Source organism: Pieris napi, chromosome 2, assembly GCF_905475465.1.
Source record: "Pieris napi chromosome 2, ilPieNapi1.2, whole genome shotgun sequence".
NCBI classification, from domain to species: Eukaryota; Metazoa; Arthropoda; class Insecta; order Lepidoptera; family Pieridae; genus Pieris; species Pieris napi.
The window spans coordinates 3964921-3989745 of NC_062235.1; the positions used below are offsets into that span (position 1 = coordinate 3964921).

At 32.5% G+C, this 24825-nt stretch overlaps 3 protein-coding genes and 1 long non-coding RNA gene across 5 annotated transcripts; 2 read left to right on the forward strand and 2 right to left on the reverse strand.

Moving 5' to 3' along the window:
* Nucleotides 1–4602: 4602 nt before the first annotated feature.
* On the reverse strand, nucleotides 4603–7308 carry LOC125059816. Its single transcript, XR_007118725.1, has 3 exons — nucleotides 6627–7308; nucleotides 5376–5509; nucleotides 4603–5131 (listed from the first exon to the last, which is right to left on the reverse strand). It is a non-coding gene; the product is annotated as an uncharacterized LOC125059816 (long non-coding RNA).
* Nucleotides 7309–7576: 268 nt separating this feature from the next.
* Nucleotides 7577–11346, forward strand: LOC125059803. 2 transcript variants are annotated; one of them, XM_047664425.1, is made up of 5 exons: nucleotides 7577–7838; nucleotides 7970–8038; nucleotides 8179–8368; nucleotides 10269–10487; nucleotides 11191–11346. In XM_047664425.1, the coding sequence occupies exons 1-4, from the start codon at nucleotides 7761–7763 to the stop codon at nucleotides 10349–10351; spliced, it is 420 nt and encodes a 139-aa protein (XP_047520381.1). In that variant the 5' UTR covers nucleotides 7577–7760; the 3' UTR covers nucleotides 10352–10487; nucleotides 11191–11346. The 2 variants fall into 2 exon arrangements, with proteins under 2 accessions (XP_047520381.1, XP_047520389.1); XM_047664433.1 differs by lacking the exon at nucleotides 11191–11346 and adding an exon at nucleotides 10589–10737.
* A 3705-nt stretch (nucleotides 11347–15051) lies between these two features.
* Nucleotides 15052–19001, forward strand: LOC125060260. The gene is made up of 6 exons (XM_047665065.1): nucleotides 15052–15421; nucleotides 15564–15644; nucleotides 15801–15993; nucleotides 17193–17411; nucleotides 17952–18107; nucleotides 18536–19001. The coding sequence occupies exons 1-6, from the start codon at nucleotides 15311–15313 to the stop codon at nucleotides 18817–18819; spliced, it is 1044 nt and encodes a 347-aa protein (XP_047521021.1). The 5' UTR covers nucleotides 15052–15310; the 3' UTR covers nucleotides 18820–19001.
* A 675-nt stretch (nucleotides 19002–19676) lies between these two features.
* LOC125060265 (collagenase-like) lies at nucleotides 19677–22099 on the reverse strand. The gene is made up of 8 exons (XM_047665079.1): nucleotides 21884–22099; nucleotides 21584–21644; nucleotides 21352–21511; nucleotides 20908–21074; nucleotides 20640–20747; nucleotides 20238–20386; nucleotides 20048–20156; nucleotides 19677–19815 (listed from the first exon to the last, which is right to left on the reverse strand). Exons 1-8 carry the CDS (start codon nucleotides 21992–21994, stop codon nucleotides 19703–19705), a joined length of 978 nt encoding a protein of 325 aa, XP_047521035.1. The 5' UTR covers nucleotides 21995–22099; the 3' UTR covers nucleotides 19677–19702.
* Between the last annotated feature and the right edge of the window lie 2726 nt (nucleotides 22100–24825).

The window sequence follows — 24825 nt, forward strand, 5'->3', positions numbered from 1 at the left end:
AATCAGTCATTTTGGTCTGTTTTTTTTAGCCCAGTGTCAAATATTTTTTGCATTTTACGTTTCATACTCCTCAAGGTATGAGTATCACCAGTATCAAACTGTTCGTTAAAGGCAACAGATTTTTGCAAAATCGTTACAGCGTTAAGAGCCTCCGAAATCGTTGTTGGCTGAAACTGTTCGTTGGGAGAAAGTGCGTAGGTAATAATATGCCTAAATATTCATTCAACGCCTCTAAATAAGATTTAAAATCGTTTGTATTGTTTTGTTTTGCTGAGACAAGAAGCGGTTGGTCGTTATAGCCGATGAATATCGATAAAATTTCGTCGTTGTAAGCGATATGTCGCTGTATCCGATGTTGTGATAAGCGGTTTGTTTACTGAATAGTTTACTAGGGATTCGGACGGGACCGTACAATCTGGTTGTAATAACCGATAGGTCGTTGTAAACGATGTCGTTATAAACGGTTTTGACTGTATTTAGAAAAGGTTTTTATAATGTTCAATAAAATAAAATACCAGTCGTGGTTTTGAACTAACCTACATTGTTAAATATGCATACACATATCTTAGTTTATCTTGAATGGATTGTAGGTTCCTATATTTATCGAAACAAGGAAAACGAAAACAATTTAGGTTATTGCCTCACAAATAGACAATCTGTTGTCTATATCACCTACTTGGGAGTAAATAAAAAACGACGGGTTGCACTCCGGGAGTGCCGGCAGAAGTGAAAACTTGAATTAACGTTGTGCATTTTTGATATTTTGGAATGGTTAGGGAATAATTTTGCACGAATTGCTTTAATTATCAGTATAAAAGCATTAACATTTATGTGGTAGAATACAATATTCATTTATTGCACTATCGTACACAAACATGACAATTCATATTATATTAAATACCTACGCCGCGCCAGCTGTCTACTCTTCATCCGTCTTACGAAACCTACACAAAATAATTAAAATTAGTATTAAATAATTAAATTAGGAAAATTCACTATTTTTAAGTTGCCTTTTTTTATTCGCGTCAGTCTGACCAAATCGTTAATATAGTAATAAAGCTTTAGACGTTTCGCAAAATTAAACCTTGATGTATTGACTTAAGGTTCAATTCCACATGCATCAATATGGAAAGAGACAAATTAATTAAAACCGTAACTATATAGAACGAAGGTTCATAATCCTTTAAAAAAGGATCCGTCTTACGAATTTGTCCTGACGCGAGTTTAACATTTTTTGCACATTCCTAAAAGTGTACAACGCCGCTAAAGAAGTTTTCACTTCAATAAAACTAAGATAATTATTCTTTTCGACACAACTATATTTTTACATCATGACTCACGAATCGACATCTTATCGCTTAGGTCATACGAGTATAATACCTATTATAATACCAAAGAGGTGCCTAGAACATATTCTTTTATTTCAATATTATTCATATATTCTAAGGTCACCCTTGTTTTTCAAATATGAAATTTGTGTGCGAATCAATCCTATGTATGAAGTATGTGGTGTGAATCAATTTCCGTGCTTAGAATCAATCTTAATGACGTACGTTCTAATCCCGGCTGTGCACTGATGAAAATTTCTATCCATATGCGCAATTAATATTCGCGCAAACAGTAAAGGAAATCAGTAATCACCCTACATGACTCAAAAATAGGAGTATGTCAGACACAGAAGATTGATCACCTACTGCCAATACAAATGGATATAACACTCACTTAACGTTTTTTTTTTAAATAATAGTAACATTTTGTACATGACAATTTCAGAAAAGTGTGTTACTTACAATACCTAATATGCTTGAAATGATCACTTATTAATTTAACAAACATATTCAGGACGTATACATTACAATAATTGTCTTGTTCATATACACTTATATGTATATCAATCCTGTGGCTTTATAAGCTGCAACCCATATATATATATATTACATATATTAGTATAAAAAATAATTTATTAAAAATAACGTAAAGCTGACACGTGTATATGCAAAAATGCCTCTTCAGCAATATCGCAACTTGTGAAGTGTAAAATGTAAATTGATAGCTGCCATTGAACTCGAGCGGACCGTTCATTTCTAGATTTTTCCATTAGTCTTTTAGTCACCCAGGAATTAATTTTTGCTTGTAAAAAAAAATTAACGTTTTAACTTTATTTTGTAGAAGCTTCATAAGTTGTCTATTAGCAACAAGCTTCCCATACTTTAGTAGTTAATTTTTTTTGAAATATTTTAGCATAGTTTTAATTATTGATTGGAACTTCAAACAATAAGTAGTTAGACAATATAATAATAAGGGAAAGTTTTAGTGTTTTGTTAAGGAAAATACTTTAAGGTTACAAATTATTTTGTTTAAGTTTTTGAGGTTCAAGTTCGAAATTCCAACTAGGTACATAATATATAAGTCGTATTACAAGTTTGCTTTTTAGTTGAATTATACGACTCATACCAGCCACTTCAAATTAATGCTTTCTTAAAAATTTAATATTTTATTAAATATTTAAGTCTATTATTCAGATTGTATCGTATATAACGTTTAATTTTTATGACATTATCATATTTATGTAGAACATAAAATAAGGATTTTTCCAGCGAGGCAGAGCTGTATTAATAAAAAATGTTATAACTTTCACATTCATTAAAAACACATAACGAGTTTCCATTCCGCCCGAAGCTTGTTTTAGTAGCATCGAGCGAACGAGGAATCAAATGCGCCTTTCACGCAGCGCACTGGAGGACGGGTCGATAACGCGACGTTGCCATACTTCCACATCTGCCACTTGCGGTCGTGTTTATTTTCACTGTTTGTTGCCAATCAATTAAATGAGGGAATAATGACACCTGCAATTCACGTTGGCATTACTCAATCTTTTATCGAAAATCTATTAAAGTTTCTATTTTAAACTCCGAATTAATTTTAATATATGTATTTAATTGAAAGCCAACGACCTCAATGCAAAAAATCAAAAACAATGAGTTGCAGTGTGACCAGATTTAGTAGATTTCTACTTTTTTGGTAGATTTTGAGGTACTGTCAACAGAATTTAGTATGTAAAAATTATTTGGTATATTTTAGTAGAATTCACGCTTTTCAGTTATTCTAGTACTTTTTTTGGCATATCGAATAAAAGCGAGGTATTCCTCTTTCATCGATTGGATTATAACTATTTAATGTTCATTATTTTCGTTACCATTCGTGCCGTGAGCATAGAATGTGATGTGGGAATTCCTTTATTGAGAATTTATATGATCGAGTTTTAAATGAAACATAAATATACACAAGGATATCGCAATGAATAGGAGCAAAATCCCTTATTTAAAGTTGGTTATGTAAATCTACTAAATTTTACGTTATTTTTCAAAGTGATCAGACCCTTATTCATAAAATTGAAAAAGACATACAAAACATGATGAGTTCCATTTTGAGTTGCTTTATGAAGATAAATTTTATAAAAACTACTCCGCTTCAGTCAATAGATCTGACAGAAGTATGTTCAAGTTAATGGACTGAAAATTGCTTTATGACAATGTTACCCAACATATAGACGAAAAATCTTTACTTTAAGTATCATTTTATACATTTTTTAGAATTTAATTTTAAAAAAAACTTGGTTTCTTTTAAATTAAATTCTTATTTTTATTATTCTATCGTTTCATCAAGAAAACATTCATGTTTTACGATGTAACACAACAGCAAAAAAATATAATAGATTTTCTCGTTCCTTTCGGTAGAATTCAGTAGTTTTTAACCTCCACAAGCAGTAGATTCGTCAATTAAAATCTGGTCACACTGATGAGTTGGTTTGTACGATTTGTTAAAAATTGAGCGTCGTAAATCAACGTCACCGTGTTAAAAATAACAAAGAACTTTGTGTAATGTAGATTCTTTGTAAGTACATAACAATTACAATGTATATTGTAACGTATGTATCTATTTTAATTCTAAAGACGCAAAATTAATATTTTTTTAATTTCGCGTACCAGATATCCACAAAATCCACACAGTCATGAAAATTATTAACTCAGTTTCCTTTTGATTGTGCCTCCCGATAACAGTTGTTGCCTTTTTCCCAATCTTTTAGATTTCATTGTTCCATTTTACGTAAGTCCTCCCTGGTTTTCTTATTATACTACTATATATATACTATACTATTATAATATCAACTATGTAACTATTTTTTAAATTTATTATTACTTTCTGTCTTCAATAATACATACTTACATCATCGCTGTCATCATAACTGTTGCAAATTTACTTTTAGTTACTCCATTTCTTTACCAATACCAGAACTTCGAATTCAGCCCTGCGATTCTGTAACTCACTTTTCGAACTCACACAGCGGTTTTCGCATCGGCGGTCGCTCTCAAATCAGTCGTGAAGCAGTCATTTTATGATTTGGCATTCTGATAAACAATAAACTACAAGGTCCCACCTTTTCAGAATGCCAAATCATAAAATGACTGCTTCACGACTGATTTCAGAGCGACCGCCGATGCGAAAACCGCTGTGTGAGTTCGAAAAGTGAGTTACAGAATCGCAGGGCTGGAGTTGTAGGTTGTTATAATAATTTTTTAAAAAGACAGGAAAACCAATGGAATGTTTTAAATGTATATTTATTATATTTTTATATTAATAATCTACACATATTCTACACTTACGTAAATGGCTTATGTACAAATACCTATCACTTCATAATTTACATAATACGGTCGGAATCCGCCAATATGATTAAAAAAGTCAGAAATCCAAACACAGATATTTCCTATATACATACATGTATTTCGATACCACTGTAGCATACATTTCCATTAATTTTATGGCCGTTAATACGAACCTAATTGTATCAATCATTCATTTCTATCTATAGCTGAAGCAATCATAAAATTTAGATTTCCATAACAATGCCTTCACTATCCTTGCTATGAACAGCAAATTCGATGTTAAAACCTCTAGTTGGTTCGTGTGGCTGCGGCAGTATTCCGTCTTGTTTGCGAGGCGATGTAAGTGGAGGGGTGATCGTGGGGGGGCCTCTGAAGACGTCCGGGGGGTGGGGGAGGGGGTGTGCGTGTCTGCTCCACCTGGAACCGGCTCGGTTGGATGATCAGATCCTGACGAGGCGGCATATCTGTAAATGATCACTATAAATGCCTTTAAAAGGAATAACAAGATAATTATTTATGAATCTGATATTTTGGGTGATATTCTAATTGTGCGACAGAATAGAGTTTTCTGTTGGCCTACCGTATAAATAACGGCTTTTACTGGACGTCAAGCTTTTTCTCCTGTAAAAGTGAGCATACAAAATGACCGTTCTACTCTTTTGACACAAGCATAAGCATATGCACACAGCAAGAAAGTGGTAGTCTTACCTGTTTATAATCTACGAATACTAGGATAGAATTTAATTGCGAACTTTGAAGAAAAATTGTAGATTCTTGCGTGGATAGGTAGTAAAGATGATTGTAGTGTGCGGGGCAGGTGGTGTAGGTAACACGGATCTGTCCTGGAATGGAAAATAATAACATGTCAGAAATGCTTTATGTAAATACAAAAGTAGTAGAAAAAAATCAAAAACAATTTAAAATAATTTATATGAATAATATTTGTTTTTAAGTATCTGAACTTTTTAGATGACAGCATTTTTGGAACGTTTATTCACTCATGCGACGGTGTAATTTATATTTATCATTAAGAGTTTATAATGTAAAAGTAAATTTCAAGAAGACGAATATTATTGTTTATACTTTGGAACCTTTTGCTATTTATGAAGCATTTACATAACATATAGCACTAATTTGTCTCGTTAATTTTTCAAGTTTCGGTTGGGTTGGTTCAATAATGATATAAAATCCATAAATTAAAGACACTACTCTAATTGAATATCTTACTGGCAATGTTGTAAATATGTGTACGTCTTGTATACATACAAATTTAGTTATACCTATACCTATACTAGTAGAATTCATAATGATCTATCATGTGTTATTAATTACATATTATTAATTCAACATAAAGTGAAATATGAAGACGAGCATATCGAACCGCTGATTGTAAATAGAACATATCGCAGAAAACAAAGTATGGTTTTGTTATTCTAAACTAACTTAAGTACTTAATATCTGATAAATAGATAAAATAACAACAGAATGAACACGATGTCGCGTCGAGTCGATATAACAAATATTGTCACAAACTGTTTAATTTCGTAGTTATTCTACATGTAGGCTTAAAACCTAACCGAATGAGAAAATACTGACGCCACGTACATAATGAGACTAAAATGTGTTTTTGTGCAGTTTTATAATTTTTATTAGAAACTTTTTCCCTCTTTACCCTACGACTTTCAGCTAATAATTATTTCCTAAAATTAACTAGCAAAATACTAGACATAATCTATAAACTCAAATTTATTTAGTTTTTATTTATTTAAAGCTATTACATAGCCATGTGGTCACCGCTATCGGAATATTAAAAAGTCTTGTCATATCGATATGTTAACTTATCGAAAATCATTTAAAATTTTGGTAGACTTATAACTTGAATAATTATTACTAATTAGTCTTAGACTTTATTTAAATTGGTCGACTGGTGGTATAGTAGTAAGAACATTTAAAACTTACCGAAAATAAATTAATGTAGATTCTACGAAGATCAAATTTAAGGGAACCTTGTGATATTTAAATATTTTCTTAACACCATATTTTGCGTTTTACTAGATGTCAAGATGTTTTTAAACTAAATGAATTTATCTGATGATAGCTTATCTGGCTTATCATACTTGAAGTCTTCAAAGAAATATTCTAGTAAACATTTTGTAACACAAGTAAGTACTTAGATAAACTTGAGAGAAATGATAGATTCTTCTTTAACCTTGACCCAAGATGTGAAGGTAATACTAGACAACATCCTAATTCCTAAGTTTAAATAAATTCGTTATTAATATAAATGAGATTTATCTGGACTTTTTTTCATCCCTACTAAAGAAATTAAAATTATATAGAGCTTGTGTGGAAATAGAACTTGCGTGCGATTTGATGTCGCAGCAGTGCTAAGTTACCATTGTTTGTTTTGTTGACGTTATTTGTTACGCATTATACTTAGACCGTAATCAACTTAATAGTTACTATGATAAAAAATTCAAAGTCTTTAATTTTTGTGAATAAATGTAATGACGCAGAGCAAATAAGAATTACATATTATATTAGTTCGCATAACCGCTATGGTTCTCTTTACGGATAGAGAAATTGTATGTATATAATACATAATATATATGTATAATCGCGATACAGCTGCATGAGATATTGAAAACTATCAGTTCCATAAGCTTAGACAGACTGTTTCATTACATAAGCATAAAATAGGCATAAAAAATGATTTGAATTGTTTGATGAAGGTAACATGAAATTTTAGTTGATTTTAATGAATGTAGACTATAAAATTAACAGTGCGCTGTCGTTGTCACTTTTATTGTACCGTCTACATTAATGTTCACTCATATTAAGAGAGAAATGATTGACTGTGAAAATAATGTCAATTGTCAGTTGTCTACTGACATCGAGTGAGATATCAGATAAGTCATTGTGATTGTGTAATTGTGTATTGATTTTTCTAGAAGTATGATGAAATAAAAGTACATTTGTATTAAATTCATCATTTTATATTAAAATTTCTATAAATAGTTCGGATTATAGATTTATCGTCAAATCCGTTAATTCATTGTGCTATAACAATTAATTTAAACTATAAATTACGAAATGGATCAGAATATTGATGGGACTCGTGCACCAATACCAGGCACTTCCTCTGCTCCTATACGCATCAGAAATTTAGAGGTAAAAATGATTAATGACATTATAATTATTATAATAACCTTAATCTAAACATATTGCTACTTTTTCTGAAATTTTCTTTATTGATTGCTTTGGACTGAAATATCTTTTAGAACCCATTGTTTAAATTTCAGGATTTAGTCAGAGCTCTTGAGGAACATGGTGCTAGAGCTGAAGATGCACCAAATTCTTCAGATGAAGAGGTATGTTATAATATTAATTTACTGTATGTTTCAGTTACAAGTTTTGTTTAGCAAATTTAATTATCAAATATCTTAACTTTTTGTTAAAAATTCCAAATATTCATATGATATCTTATATCTCTTTTTGTATCACATTTCAGAGGGAGGAGGATTTAGCAAATGACTTCAAAGGTATAACATTTACTGAGACGGAGTTTTTGATTGATCCTATAAAAGTATTGACTGATGTTGAAAAGATAAAAGGCATACAGCTTGGAGATGAGTTGCCTGAAGATGTTGAAGCTGCATTTGAAGTTATCTTGTCATACATTGATGATTTAGATGCTAATGGTAGGTGAATATCATAATATTTAATCATTTTCATATCTTGCAATGGCTAATATCATGGCATATTCACTGATCAAAATCATGAACCAAATTAACTTAAAAGTATTAGGGTGTTATTAAGATTACCTTAGTATTCATGTATTTAATTAAACATATCCTGACAATTATGGTACTAATCAAATGGTCAGTTATATTATGTGACAAGCAGAATACAAAGGCTATGGCAAAAGACAACCAAAAATAGATTGCTTTACTGTATGCATCACTTACCCTTAAATGGAGAAAACTTGAACCACTTTGCAACAAGAAAAGATTCCCTGAGAACAAATACATCACAGAAGACTACCCAAAAGAGATTCTAACTAGGAAAGAACTAAAAATCAAGAGGAAATAAGAAGGGCATAATCAGATAGTAAATGACAAACATCCAGGTATGATAGAGAGGAAGCCAACCCAAGCTGCAAGATAACACTAAATTATATGAGACAAGAACAAAAATTAATAAGACAAACACATTAGGATTTACAACACAACCATGAACTAACTTAACTCTAGACCTCAACAACCAATGACAAATACACACATTTATAGACAGAAGCCTCTTCCAAGCTGGATAGCCTCTACATGGGAGATAATGACCACAACCCTACAGCACACCAATTGTGTGACGAGTGTCCTAACACAACTGACAACTGTTTGAAAAACAAAACTGAAAAGATAGACAAACCCCTAAACTAAATATTAACATACACATAGTAACTAAATATATTAATTCTATGACCTGACAAGCAGCTTCAAGAATTAGAGAATGCACTGCAAACTGGTGAGATATCCTGGACTTGAGCAAAATAAGAAGATTGGGAGATACAGTTGAAGAGGATAGGGACTACATATAGTGCTATAAAGGCGAAACGGAACGACAGTATGCAGTACGGGTGGGCAACAATTGTGAACCAGCCCAACCAAGTTTTTAGCAGAATAATAATCAAAAACACAGTAAAAAGGAAATAAACAGCTTGTACAAAACAATAAAACCTAAAACAACAAAATTAAAAAAAATATATAAATGTCAAAAGGTCAGAAGGGCAAGTCACAGCTTAAAGAAATAATCAGGGTTAGCAAAGAAATAAGCAACAGTATGAAGAAGGACCGAGTTAGAAAAATAAAGGAATGCATTAATCACCACATAAGTAAAACAGGAGGGATTAAGAAAGCACTGAAGGAATTCCGAGAAACAGAATTATAGATACCGATACTACTAGTGCTATTTGCGATATTTGTTTTAAAATAAGTGTTGTTTGATTTTAAAAGAGTACCGAGAGTTTTTTACGCCGGCTTTTTCTCTCGGCCTAAACCCTCTGTCTTCTTTGCTGATGTAGGGATGCCTGCAGTTTCAAATTTAATGACGTGAAATAAGTGATACCTGTATCTTATGTTCCAAAATAAACATATTTTATTTTTTACTAAAAAACAAGCACAATAAACCTGAGACCATAGAATTAAAGCCGCAATACAATATGGTTACTTTTATTTTTATATGGAAAGTTGCAGCCTGTCCTAGCCTCTCTTGGCAGACATTTATTTCATTCAATGATTTAGAAATAAATATATCCTATGTTACACAGGGATAACATAGCATTCTAATTGTGAAATATTTTGTAGTTTTTCTATGCATTTCTTACTAACAGAAAATTATAAACCTCTTCCTCCTATTACTACCTGTAACATTGTAACTGGTACATACCAAGTATGGTACAAACTATAATGCTCCATGCCATGTTCATGCTATTAGTAGAACTAAGATTAAGGTTTTACTTCGTATGGGTTAATTAAATTATCCATAACAAAAATCATGTGTCAAACTCTTAAGAGTAGTTACTAATATATTAATTAATGATTTAAGATTTCTTCAAAATTGGGGGACATGCTGTGTTTCCTGTCTGCTATGGAAGTGAAAACGAGGAATTGCGGTGTAGAGCCAGTTGACTGCTTGCACAGTTGTGCCAAAATAATCGTTTCTGCCAGGCGCGCGCCTTGGAGAGTGGCTTGCTTAATATAATCTTACACATGGTGACCACAGAACATGGTCAAGCTTTGGCCGAGTGTATTTCTGCTGTATCAAGTAAGTAATTGTAATTAAAATATAAGTATTGAATAAAGTGTTAGTAGAGCATAGAATGTAAACCTCTAAAGTAACTCAATAAAAAAAATATATAATTCCAGAATTACCACTTCCTTTGTGTGATAGGCATGGAAGGCTGACCTACTTCTATGTAAAGAAAATGATCAATGAAATGGATGCAGCAATTTTGTTCTCATATTACCCTATAAGACATATATTCTTTAAATACAGAATTAATTAATAAAGCGTTAAGTTCATCAGACGAAATTATTGCTGCATTTGCTCCTATTTCACCATGCCTCCTGCTGATAGGGGACAAGTCTTTGTTTTTAATTTATGTTATTATTATTAATTACTTAAAATGTCATGTGGAACATGGTGTAATGGTTGCAGCTCCTTACAAACGTTGTGTAAAAAAAAAAAACATGGCGATTAAAAAGAGTGGCGGAGAGTTTATTGCCAGTTCTTCTCTTCCGTTCTACGCCCTTGATTTGTGAACTGGCAGTAAATGTAAAATTAGAAGCATTAATATGTATTTCTTTAATGACGAATCACAAGTGTACATTGTGTTACCTACGTGAATAAATGATTTTTGAATTTGAATTTGCAAACTCCAAAAATAAACAAGGTGGAAATGTAACCTCATCAACAAATCAAAAGAAACCATTCAGGATCCTTAATTCTGTTAATTCACTATTTGCAGGTGCAACGCGTGAGTTTGAGCCCTCTTGCGCGGAGTTGACAGCGCAGGGCGGGTGTGAGGCTCTAGCAGCTGTGCTGGGTTCGGATGACGTGTCAGCCAAGACGAAGAGTGCCTCCCTTGTTGCCTACCTTTGTCGTCACTACACACCTGCTAGAGGTATTACATTGTTTAAATCTCTATTTGTCTATAAAAACGCGGAAATTTTGTATTAAATGTTTCAGCACTCTTTATTCGTAATTCACAGCTTTTTAAAAAATAGATAATATTAACAATTTTTAGAATTAAAATATGTATAGCCAAAACGGATTACACCATATATACAACAAAAATTAAGTATTAATATTTATACCACACTTATATAATTTTCTGGTAGTGTCTTCTGTCTTGTCATTTTCTTGATCATCCGTTTATTATGAAAATTGTATTGTATACTATATTACAATATAGTCCAACCATACAAAAATAGTGTTAATTAATAAATACACACGTATTATCTAAATTATGTTGTTACTATAACTAAAATAATATATTTTTATTGTTTTATACTTCGGTATGTATTTATTATGTTGTCATGTATTAAATCTGATTATTTTCAGAAAAATTTATAGAGCAAAATATTGTCTGCATTATCGCAGAACAGATTGAAAAAGGTGGGGGTGATGCCACAGAGCAACTTTTAAGCATACTCCACGCCCTCAAAGATGATCAGAGAGTGATTCAACAGTGTCAGGATATCAATCTTAAGAAGATTCTAAAAGAGCATTTGAAAAATACAGAGGAAGATATTTTTTCGAAAGAACAACAGTATTGTATGGAGTTATTAAAGGTTATCGGTAGCTGTCCCCATGCTCAAGTTATACAGAGTGAGGCCGATAGATAGATTTTTGTAGAACTTGGATTATTCATATTAACTTTAAGATATATAATCTTTAGCTTTATCGGTTGCAAACACCGCATAGTATGTAACTAATATGTGCGTTTCTCTATTATGTAAGACAAGTGTATATTAGGTATTAAAACATTAAATTATATACTCCTTAATCAATGCCGTTAATGAAAACTACGAAATAAAAAATTAAATATTGAACGTTTTTTATTTCACGTATCACGCATAAAATATCAATAATTAGTACAACACATTCATCTACATTTTGAATACGATAAATAAACAACAAACTGTTTTCTATATGTACTTATTAAAATTGTTTATGTTGGTTACTGTTCAAACAAATCAGAAATTGTAATAACATAATAATCATGTCAACCACTTGAATGATTAAGATTAGAGAATTATTTTAGTGATTAGGATTGTTTCATCAGATATAATTTTTTTTTATTTATAGCAGCCGTCGTTTTATTTTAAAAAATGGTCGACATAACAATTTTTGAATTAATTATTACTAATGTTTAGTTATCAAAACACAACCTCTTAATTTGCTCATAGAAGAATATTAAACACCGACTATCTGAGAACTTCAATAAAACAGCTTGGTTATTGATTATCTAGATTAATAACTGTTGTATTATCCCTCTTTGAATGTGTTATCGGAATTTTTCCAATCAAAGTCGAAACCAGTATTATTGTAGTAGGAGAGCTGGGGTTTACCACAAAAAAATAAAATATAGTTCTGTTCGTTGATGAGCCCTTTCAGGTTTCAGAAAATAAATAATTTTATCCATTGGCATCCTTGCAGTTAGTAGTACTAAAAATCAACATCTTCACCAACTACGATTGTTGTGTTTGTTGCATAAATTTGTTCTATTACTGTTTCATTTATGAGGATATCTGCGTCATATTGAGCTTGTCTCACTGCAATATCCGCAGCTGTTAATTTGTCATTTAATATGGAAACGAAACGAGATTTATTATTAATGTTAGCGAAAAATTGTAGTTGATTCGCTGGAATTGTCATAAATTCATCAAAGATAATCTCGGAACCCGATGATCTTTTTGTAATTCGACGACGTTGTTCTGCAGCTTGAATATACTTTGTCGAGTCACTGACCACTGTAGCCGTCAAATAGTATAATATCTATAAATTCGTCGAGGCGTTCTTTTCCGCGTCGATGAACGCGCGGGGTACCGCGTGGGAGTTTCCTCCTTTCGCGGGTTTCATTATTTTCGCAGCTCATTAAGATGAGGAGGTGATTGGATTGGGCGAGGCCCAGGTTGCTCCAGTATCTATTAATTTTGACAACCGGTTGAGTTGAGTGGGTTGATCAAGCGTTTAAGAGCCAGATGTGGTAGCCAGCGGCGCGTCATCACGATATCTCAGAAATAGTAACTCTTAGGAAAAAAATTGTAAAGACCATTTTTGTAGAGAATTTAAGGATCTACAAGTTACAACTTTAGCTTGGAACCTTTTTTTTGATAATACTTACCGTTTTCGAGAAAAATTCAAATTTGATTTTTGACCCCGAACAACTTTTGTAGCACACATAAAATCGATGGGGATTTTTAAAACTTCAATTGTAATTGTAAACTCCAGCTCTCCGCCAAAATTTAGCTTTCCGGGAATTTTTGTTATTTCAGATGTTGTTTCAAAATTGACCGGACTAAAAGCTCACAATACCAACCGTAGTAGGCTTGCCGTCTGTGTCAATATTGGTTTAACAGGCCCAGCACTGTCTCATAAATTCTTTATTAATATAACTGAGATTTATCTGGACTATTTTCATACCTGTTAAAGAAATTAAAATTATATATATAGAGTTTGTGCGGAAAGAGAACCTGCGTGGGATTTGATGTCGCAGCAGTGCTAAGTTACCATTGTTTTTTTTTTACGTTATGTTTTAGTAAAATTATTATCTACGCATTATACTTAGACCGTAAACAATTAATAGTTAGTATGATAAAAAATTCAAAGTCTATAATTTTTGTAAATAAATGTAATGACGCATAGCAAATAAGCGTTATTATATATTGGTTCGCATAACCGCTATGGTTCTCTTTCCGGATAGACTCTATTTGTTGGTATTGCATAAACCTGTAGATAAAAAAAAAATTGAGGATAGAGAAATTGTATATATATAACACATAATGTATACAAATATTGTATAATCGCGATACAGCTGCATAAGATATTGAAAACTATCAGTTCCATAAACTTAGATAGACTGTTTCATTACATAAGCATAACAAATGATTTGACAACATGTGAAAATTACAATATAACAAAAATCAAATTGAATTGTTTGATGAAGGTGATATGAAATTTTAGTGGATTTAAATGAATGTGGACTATAAAATTAACAGGGTCAAGGGTGCTGTCGTTGTCACTTTAATTGTACCGTCTACATTAATGCCCCGCACCATACACGACCTCCAGACCACAGGCGAGCCTTCTCGCGCGAGCTTGTTCGCGCGGAATCAGACGAGTCTCAGTAAAACATCTATAACATCTAACATCCAAGACAAAAGGGCTGGACCCCTCCCGTCGGCGTCTCGGAGCGTGCAGAGGATTCGTCCGCAGGTCTGCCTCGCTGGGCTTCCCTCGGGTAGCCGAGGGTCTCACCCGGTGTGGTACGACCGCGTCCGCGCGCGCCCGTTGCCGCCACGGGGGGGCGCCACCTGCCCCACCGATATGAGACGAATAAGGCGCTGCGAGAGCGAAGAACGCTCCGCAGCGCAACCGAGGCTTAGGGCTGCTCCAGGCCCGCCCCAACGACCGCCCCGCCGTTGAGCGGGGCGCGTACAACGCAACCCCCCGCAAGCCCATGGGCGCAACGGGGTTCCCAGCACCACCTTAGGGTGATTGCGCGGAAGACAGCAAGACATACATTAATGCTCACTCATATTAAGAGAGAAATAATTGACTGTGAAATAATGTCAGTTGTCTACTGACAAATGACATTTCTGTGTTCAGTGATGAGTGACGAGTGTGATGTGATAAGTGATTGTGTTTTGATTTTTCCAGAAGCATGATGAAATAAAAGTACATTTGCATTAACTTCATCATTTTAAATTAAAATTTCTATAAATAGTTCGGATTAAAGATTTATCTTCAAATCCGTTGAATCATTGTGTTAGAATTTATAGTTCTTAAAGTGTGGAGTAACCTATAGTAAATATATCCCGAGCTTTGTGTTAAAACAATTAATTTAAACTATAAATTTCGAAATGGATCAGAATAGTGATGAGACTCGTGCACCAATAGCAGGCGCTTTAATGCCAGCTCCAGCTAACCCTACTGAAACGTCCTCTGCTCCTGTACGCATCAGAAATTTACAGGTAAAATAATTAATGACATTATAATTATTATAATGACCTGAATCTAAACATTTTGCAACTATTTCTGAAATTATCAAAACTTTTCTTAATTGATTTCTTTGGACTGACATATCTTTTAGAAACCCATTTTTTTAAATTTCAGGGTCTACTCAGGTTTGCAATGGAAGCTACAAGAGCTGAAGATGCACCGAATTCTTCAGACTTCAGACCAATGGATGAAGAGGTATGTATAGTATTAATTTACTGTAAGTTTCAGTTACAAGTTTTTGTTTGTCTTTTAGCATATTTAATTATCAAATTTCTTAACTATTTGTTATAAATTGGTTTTAATATTCCAAATATTCATATGATATTTTATATCGCTTGTATCACATTTCAGAGGCGGAAGTTTTTAGAAAATGCCTTCAAAAGTATAACGGTTAATGTGGTAGAGATTTTGATGGATGCTATAAAAGTATTGACTGATGTTGAAAAGATAAAAAGCATACAGCTTGGAGATGAGTTGCCTGAAGATGTTGAAACTGCATTTGAAAATATCTTGTCATACATTGATGATTTAGACGTAGCTAATGGTAGGTGAATTTCGTAATATTTAATAATTTTCATTTCTTGCAATGGCTGATATCATGGCATATTTACTGATCAAAATCATAAAACAAATTACTTGAAAAGTATAATGTTTATTAATAATAAAAATTTAAAATGTTAATAGTAAAATATTAAAAAGTACCCTAATACTATCAATTCAACCCTTGTATCTTAAACATAAATAAATCAGATATCTATATAATATCTTAATTAATAACAATAACAATAATTTCGTAATATTTTTAAGACATGGGTATAAAAATAAAGAATTCTAACAAATACAGATTTTCACTTTTTATTTAAAATTCAAACCTTGGTAGTGACCTCTAAATATCATTTAAAAATTTCAAAAAAAATACTGAAACACTTTTTTATGGTATATTACCAAATTACATGGTGCCCCGCGAAATTAAAGATTTTTTTTTCTTAGCAATAAGGACCACCCTAATAGTACGAGATCCGACCGCGTGATTTATACGTTCATATGTTTGATTAATAAAATATAATTTTTATCGATATTTATAACTAAACCAATGCAGATCCGCAAAGGTGGCCATCCAAATTTGGCCGCAATTAATTTTAATTAAAATGTAATTAATTATTTATTTTTGAACAATTACGTTCACTTGTAATTGTTAAAAAATATATTTCATTAGAAAGAAATATACCTGAGATATCGAGAAAGTTCAAGGTGCCATCCCTCACTTGGCCGCAACCTAATGTCAGCCAGGTGTAAACAGGTATAATTTCGTTAAATATATACGTTCATAATGTATTATCATGTTATACATACCAAATTGAAGATTAATTCTTTCCCTACATGATGAGATATAGGTGCCTATGCAAAAATGCCCGCAAATAGTGACTGCCAACGATTAAAGATAAATAAAAGCGAGAGAAACTTAAGATAAACACCCCATGTCGAATAAAGATAGAGCATCCCAGCTGCTTGTCGTTTTTATGCTACTGCGCATGCGTCCATAGATAAGGTGCTCAACTAGTAGCTCGCGTATTTGCTTGGAGTTTAAAATACTCCAAAAATTGAGCAGTAAAAATAATATGTCATAATAATTAATCTACCAAACTAGTGTTTTCAATATTTTTTTAATTATATTCAACTAAAACAATATTGATATGATTGCAATATTCAGTACGGTATTTAGTTATTAATTAATGATTTAAGATTTCTACAAAATTGGGGGATTTGCTGTGTTTCCTGTCTGCTATGGAAGTGAAAATGAGGAAGTTCGGTGTAGAGCCAGTCGAGTGCTCGCTGAGTTGTGCCAAAATAATCCTTTCTGCCAGGCGCGCGCCTTGGAGAGTGGCTTGCTTAATATAATCTTACACATGGTGACCACAGAACGAGGTCAAGCTTTGGCCAAGTGTATTTCTGCTGTATCTAGTAAGTAATTGTAATTAAAATATAAGTATTGAATAAAGACTTAGCATAGGATTCAACAAAAAGAAAATTTTTGTATGTACACAATTACCACTTGCTATGTCTGTACTCCTATATAAAGTAAAGAATCAATGAAATGGATTCAGCAATTTTGCTCTAATGTTACTCTATAAGACATATATTCAGTTAAAACCGTTTACGACGACATCGTTTAGAACAACATACCGGTTATATTGATCAAAATGAGAGATCCCGGCTGAATTCTATTGTATAAGGTTGTTAATAACAACGTCATCTGCTGTTAGGACTATCGGTTTTACGACCACATATATGAGTAGTCTCTTCGATGTCGTTATAACAGATTTTGAATGTATGTTTTTTTAATACAGTATTAATTAAAAAAGTATTAAGGTGATCAGACGAAATTATTGCTAACCACCCAACAAAATATTACACAGAAATATAGCTTAGGAAGCTGACTCTCATCAACAAATCAATAGAAACCATTCAGGATCTTAAATTCTGTTAATTCATTGTTTGCAGGTGCATCGCGTGAGTTTGAGCCCTCTTGCGCGGAGTTGACAGCGCAGGGCGGGTGTGAGGCTCTAGCAGCTGTGCTGGGTTCAGATGACGTGTCAGCCAAGACGAAGAGTGCCTTCTTTATTGCCCATCTTTGTGGTCACTACACACCTGCTAGAGGTATTACATTGTATTAATCTATATTTGTCCGTAAAAATGCGAAAATTTTGTATCAATTTCAGCACTTTTTATTCAAAATTTACAATTTTTAAAATAAAAATAGGCATAGCCAAAACGGATTACACCATATGTACAACAAACATTAAGTATTTATATTTATACCACACTTATATAATATTCTGGTAGTGTCTTCTGTCTTGTCTTTATCTTGATCTTCTGTTTTATATGAAAATTGTATTGTATACAATATAGTCCAACCAAACAAAAATAGTATTAGTTAATAAATACACACGTTTATTTCTCCTTGATATCCTTGATAGCCTGTATTATCTAAATTATGTTGTTACTATGACCAACATAATATATTTTTATTGTTTTATACTTAGGTATGTTTTTTATGTCATGTATTAATATCTAATTATTTTCAGAAAAATTTATAGAACAAAATATTGTCCGCATTATCGCAGAACAAATTGAAAAAGGTGGGGATGATGCGACAGAACATCTTTTAAGCATACTCCACGCCCTCAAAGACGATCAGAGAGTGATTCAACAGTGTCAGGATATAAATCTTAAGAAGATTCTAGAAGAGCATTTGAAAAATACCGAGGAAGATACGTTTTTGGAACAACAAGAGTATTGTATGGAGTTATTAAAGATTATTGGGAACTGTCCGCAGGCTGAAATTATACAGAGTGAGGCTGATAGATAGATTTTTGTGGAACGTGGATTATTCATATCAACTTTAAGATAATCATCACCGTAAAGGATGTTACTAATATGTGCATTTCTCTATTATCTAAGTCATGTGTATATTAGGTATTAAAGCATTAAATTAATACTTCTTAATTAATGCCGTTAATGAAAACTGTACGAAATAAAAAATTTAACATTGAACGTATTTTATTCCACGTGCCACGCATAAAATATCAATAATTACAAATAAACAACAAACTGTTTCCTATATGTAAAGTAATAAACTTGTAGTATAAGATCCCGATATACAACGACCTTCACCGAGATGCTTATTTAATGAAACGTATTTTATATTTAATTTAATATGTCAATAAATATAATCCATATGGGTTGCCTAGCAAATTTCAGTCCAGAGTATGTTTAATTAATATTTAAAAAAAAATATTATTAAATATAAATTACGTTTCATTAAATAAGCATCTCGGTAAAGGTCGTTGTATATCGGGATCTTAGACCATTGGTTTATTTTGTTTTATCTTATAAAATTTTCATTATATAACAGTCTCAAAACATTTTTAAATAGCGTGATAGTCTATCGGGTACTTTTTAAACAAATCAGAAATTGTAATAAAATTATTATCACTTCAACCACTGCATGATTAAGATTAGAGAATTATTTTAGTGATTAGGATTGTTTTATCAGATATTAATTTTTATTTATTTATAGCAGTATTCAATCCTTCCGGCACTCAGGTTTTATTAAAAAAGTGGTCGACATCAAATTTTTGGATTAATTATTACTAATGTTACTCTTACTTTGTTCATAGAAGAATATTAAACACCGACTATCTGAGAACTTCAATAAAACAGTGGTTCAAGTTTATTATCTTTATTACAGATTAATAACTGTTGTATACTCCCTCTTTGAATGTGTTATCGGAATTTTTCCAATCAAAGTCGATACCAGTGACTTCTTTTATCCAATCCTGGTAGTGACCAGGGCGAACATATGCTAGAAAATCAATAAAATCAGTCAAAATAAAACAGATATATGATGAACCTGAATGAACTTAGGTAGTATATTGTTCATGGATTTTTAATTTCAAAATAATAGAATAGATTTGATGAACTCAAATTCCGATTTTAGAAAATTTTTAGAACATTGAAACCATATGCGACTAACATTAATTTTCCTAATGATATATTTAAGATGTTAGAAAAACTAAGTAACGAACGACTGTTACCTGAAGGGAAAGGTGAGTTACATCCTGCAGAAGAGCCAAAGCTCACAATACCAACCATAGTAGGCTTTCCGTCTGCGTCAATATTGGTTAAAGGACCGCCACTGTCACCCTGTCAATAGATTATTAACTGAATTAAATATATGGGTTGGGCGTCGCATATTTAGAGTTGTTTTATTATTTTATTGCTTACCTGACATGAGGACTGAGCTGTATCGTTATACGACTTAGCGCAGAGTGTCTGATCAGCGATTACGCTACTTCCTGGATACCAAGAACGGCACTCGGCGGTCGTAATACCCAACAAGTACACCCAACGTAGCACCTCCGAAGCTGCACCTCCTGGATTCATACAATAACATTTTGGTTCTTGATATCAAGAATGTCTACATCTAGTATTATTCCTTATGAAAAGTACCTAAGTTTATTGATTGGTTTTTAAAAGTACCTATAACAGAAAACAACTTAAATTTAGCCTCCCAGCATTGCAGGTATTCATGGACATTGCTTAGCATTATATTTTAAGGAACTTGCTGCGCGTTTGTGCCTGTAAAAAATATAGTTAAGGGCAAATGGAATCAAAATTGCACAATACCATTGATCCTGTCGTCTGTGAGGCCGTATCCACTGACGGTAAGTCTCACACCTTCGTATACGAGGTTCTTCTGCTCACTATTTTGCAGACGTGCTGGCTGGATGTTTGCTGTAGAGCATCGAAATTATAAATAAACTTGATCATGTAGGTCATGACTCATGATTAGATTGACACGCCATTCTTTGTTTTGTTCTAACTATGACTGTTCACAACAAGTATGGATATCAAAGGTAAAATAATTTTCATCTACAAATGACTAAGTACTTACGGCCGTAAGGTATGGGCTGATTGATGCCCAACAGGGCGATGTCATGAGTCTGTACTCGCTGGATCTGCTCATTGTACTGCGGGTGGAGGAACGGCCTCGTGCTCTCCACGATATACTCTGGCTTCGTTAGGTTGATCAGACCGAAACGGACCACGAACGTGATGCGGCTATTAGTTACAAACGATACAATAAATATTTTTAGAAAAATTTGAAGCGTAATTTAAGTCCTGCCTACGTTTTTGCGTAAGTTTTTGATTAATCTTTATGCAAAATAATTTATTGAAATCTCAAATGACGAATTGTAAATTAAAATGCCACGTATTTTTATTATCGAAGAAATAAATTTAAAAAATTAAATATTTAATTCCTAACATATCTTCATTTTTCGTATACATAATTTAAACAAATGAGGCATCACCTTATCTGTATCTTCTTACTACTTACTTAGCCAGGCAGTGAGCAGCGGTAATGACCCAGTTGTGGTGAATAATAGAGCCTCCGCAAGAAGATACACGACCGACGTTGTTAATCATTCGCAGACTGATCTGGTAAGGGATCTGGCCATCTTCAGCTTCCCATCCTGCCACTATGCGACCTTGGGAACCTATGCACAATATATATAATCATTAGCCAGGAAACACTTGATGATAATTAAGTGGATTAACTTTTAACTTACCTTCAAAATCTTCACGAAGGCTCTCGATGTAGGCTGGGGTGTTTAATTCAATGGACGCGCCCTGGGGAAACCATCATATTATAGATTTATACTGAATAACTGATACACAATACTTACTTCTTTAAACTTTTTTTATATTATAGGGGGCAAACGAGCCCATAAAAGGCTTTCATCGCAGCCCATGGACACCCATTTTTGTGAGTGCGTTACCGGCCTATGTCAACCTTAGCCTTAATGTCACAATTGGATAAGCAAAACATGAGAATGTACGCAAGTTTATTAACAAAATAAGTTTATTACCTGCGCTAATCCAAAAATAACCAAAAGCCCAAACAGATGCCACGTCTCCATTTTATCGACTAATTTCTTTCTTTGACCGAATTTAACATATCTAAAACTAATTATAATCATTATCTATTAATTTCAAGTATTAATTTGATAGTACTATCTTTTGGTATATTTTGAAAATTGATATAGTAGATAGCAATTCAAATTTGTATATTCAACATGATTTCATGTTTTTTTTATTTGATTATATGTACCTATATCCGTATATCCTATATGTGTATTTAGATTTATTATAATATGGTGTAATATAATAATATGTTTTGTCTTGTTTTACTTTTATTTTTACTGATATAGAGATGTATCTGTTTAGTTTCCTTAATAAATAAATAAAATACCTTATGGAGGTAATGCACAATAGGCCAACCTACTTTATTATAAAAAAATATAATCTACGAAACACAGGGCCAAAACCCTTATAGGGTTTACTGCACTAGGCCATTACTTAATGGGTATATTAATAGACTATTTATATTTGGGTATATTAATAGACTATTTACAGGCCGATTTCCTGACGATGGTAGATAAATTCATTGGTAATACAAAATTTAATGAGTTATTTTTTACTCAGTGAATAAACCATTTGTAGAATTTTTTCATAGTAAAACACGCTAGAAGCTCCATCTGTCGGAGCATTACAAATACAATTACGAATCTACTGATGCATATTTCACGCATCTTTATTTGATCTGGTTAAAGAAGCACTGCTAGCGAGAGAAAAGAGCGGCATATAAAAAACACAACATTGTACACAAAATAACGATTTATTAACATAAGTACAAATACACATCTTAGGTACAAATATCACAATAGTACGTTACACTTAAGTAAATAATTTAAGTAACGCGAAGGAAGATAGTCCTCGAGATTTTTAGATCTAAAACGTTTTTAAGTATTTAAACACCTCGCGGAAAATCTGATTTGAAGAAAAGATCATTATAAAAATGGTTAAGATCAGCGCACAGTTATAAATTATTAAATAAATGTATGTATTCCATTCACTTGTGCGCTCATCCTAAATAACATTCCACATTAGTATTTAGACGAAATCACAAATGCAAACAGTGTTAGTTATAAAATACAAAAATAGTTCATCATTTGTTCATACTTTCATAATATAATAAATTTATTAAGACTATGTACTATACAATTTTATTAAAAATACATTTTGCTAACTTCGGTCGAGTGTTGCTTTTTGAAAACAATTTTCGTTGTAGGTATATAAAGCTAGCAAGATAGAACGAAGAAACACTCAACATTAGTATGAAATTAGCTTATACTGTTCGCTTTTAGCACTTATTATTAATTTAAACAAGTTTCACAACGTTGGAATGGTCCGTGTACGGTGTTTTTAAAACTTAGCGTATACCAGATCGTTCTCGTATGTGGCTCGGTACAATGCAAAAAAGTTTCACGAGCTACTCTGAAATATGGCTAGAACGCATTATCTAAACAGTTTTACAGGTACCCACTGTACCTTGCAAATGCAAACGCATTTTTTTAAATATAATTATATTTCTTTTCGATTTTAACTACGAAAAATAATTATAGCTGTCACATGCTCGGAACATCATGATCATTTTACAAGATTACATTTAAGTAGGTAAGTAGTAAATATCTTTTAAGTTATGTTTCGTATGGCTCTGCGTTGTCTTGTCTGTATGTAACTAATTAGAATATTATTTTCGCGCCAAACGTACGAATACATTTATCTAGTAACTAACTGTAAGTCTAGCTTTAGAGTGAATTTGGACCTCACTTCGACTGAGTAACTTATGTTTTGTAGGCATTTCGATACATAGAACTCTGGCCAGTAGACTAGTAGAAAGTATATACTTTATGGCGTGAAAAACAAGAGTAATTTATGTATGAAACTTCGGATTTTAGCATACGAAGACAGTCTTGGTAATTAAGTATTTTCTAACCTAAGCTTAGTCCAATACAGCTGTATAGAGCCTATTCGAGGTCGCTACCGCTTAACCACATGGTATTATTGTTTTATTACATATGTGGTTTTCAACGGCCGTTTGAACGATGAAAAGAAAACAAATATTCGCTAATTTAATACTCTCTATTGTAAGTAATGGTCTACTGAAGTAGTGCTATACTTTTTTCTTTGGACTTATCAATTGTCTTATTCGATTTTATAAAATAAGCCAAAATTATGGCCCCCTTGATCGCATTTAACTGTACACCTCTAAAAATCTTGTACTATAAAATAGGTCTGGCTTTTGCCCCCACTGTGGGGACAAAACCGCTATCAACATTGGCTCTCTCTATTAGATATTAAAGGTACAAAATACTGTACTATATTGCAATAGGTACACAGTTGATTTTTATAAACAATAACGGAATTTAGAGTCCAGACTTAGCGGTAGGTATTTTGTCAAAAATGGGTTAGATTTTGACAGGGAGTTACACTCTCTAGGTCTCGACTCTAAATTTTAGATAAATATTCTAACATTATTTATTATACTAATAGTTTAAATATATTTAATCGTTTGAGAACTTTTTAAAGAGATTTGTAAATTAAGTATGGCAATTCTCTTATTAATAAGTATATTACAACAGTTGATCACTTCAAGGACATATTTATATTTTATGGGTACGTTAGGGTAAGATCGTATAATCCAAATAGTTCATAGAAATATTAAGCAGTCGTATTACCATCATCGCTTGGACTTTATCAGTGCTTTGCAGAGAAAATGGAGAATTCACATATTCTCTGCAAAGCACTGATAAACTGATAAAGAACCAAGAAGGCTAAGTGTATTTATATTTTCGTTTAAAAATATCAGAGAAAATAGTTATTGATAAATTCATTCTACAGTTTTCCTTTGCTAAACTATAGTTTTGTTAAAAATAGATTAGGTATATTCTAAATTAGGTTCAAGTAT

Excerpts from the sequence above, each read along its gene's own strand:
- LOC125059803 (XM_047664425.1), top strand. The coding sequence starts at position 7,761 with ATGGATCAGAATATTGATGGGACTCGTGCACCAATACCAGGCACTTCC. Across the intron at positions 7,839-7,969 it reads TACGCATCAGAAATTTAGAG|GATTTAGTCAGAGCTCTTGA; the intron begins GTAAAAATGATT and ends TTTAAATTTCAG. Across the intron at positions 8,369-10,268 it reads TGATGATTTAGATGCTAATG|ATTTCTTCAAAATTGGGGGA; the intron begins GTAGGTGAATAT and ends TAATGATTTAAG.
- LOC125060260 (XM_047665065.1), top strand. The coding sequence starts at position 15,311 with ATGGATCAGAATAGTGATGAGACTCGTGCACCAATAGCAGGCGCTTTA. Across the intron at positions 15,994-17,192 it reads TGATTTAGACGTAGCTAATG|ATTTCTACAAAATTGGGGGA; the intron begins GTAGGTGAATTT and ends TAATGATTTAAG. Across the intron at positions 18,108-18,535 it reads TCACTACACACCTGCTAGAG|AAAAATTTATAGAACAAAAT; the intron begins GTATTACATTGT and ends AATTATTTTCAG.
- LOC125060265 (XM_047665079.1), bottom strand. The coding sequence starts at position 21,994 with ATGATTATAATTAGTTTTAGATATGTTAAATTCGGTCAAAGAAAGAAA. Across the intron at positions 21,512-21,583 it reads CCTTCGTGAAGATTTTGAAG|GTTCCCAAGGTCGCATAGTG; the intron begins GTAAGTTAAAAG and ends TATTGTGCATAG. Across the intron at positions 19,816-20,047 it reads TAACTCACCTTTCCCTTCAG|CATATGTTCGCCCTGGTCAC; the intron begins GTAACAGTCGTT and ends TTGATTTTCTAG.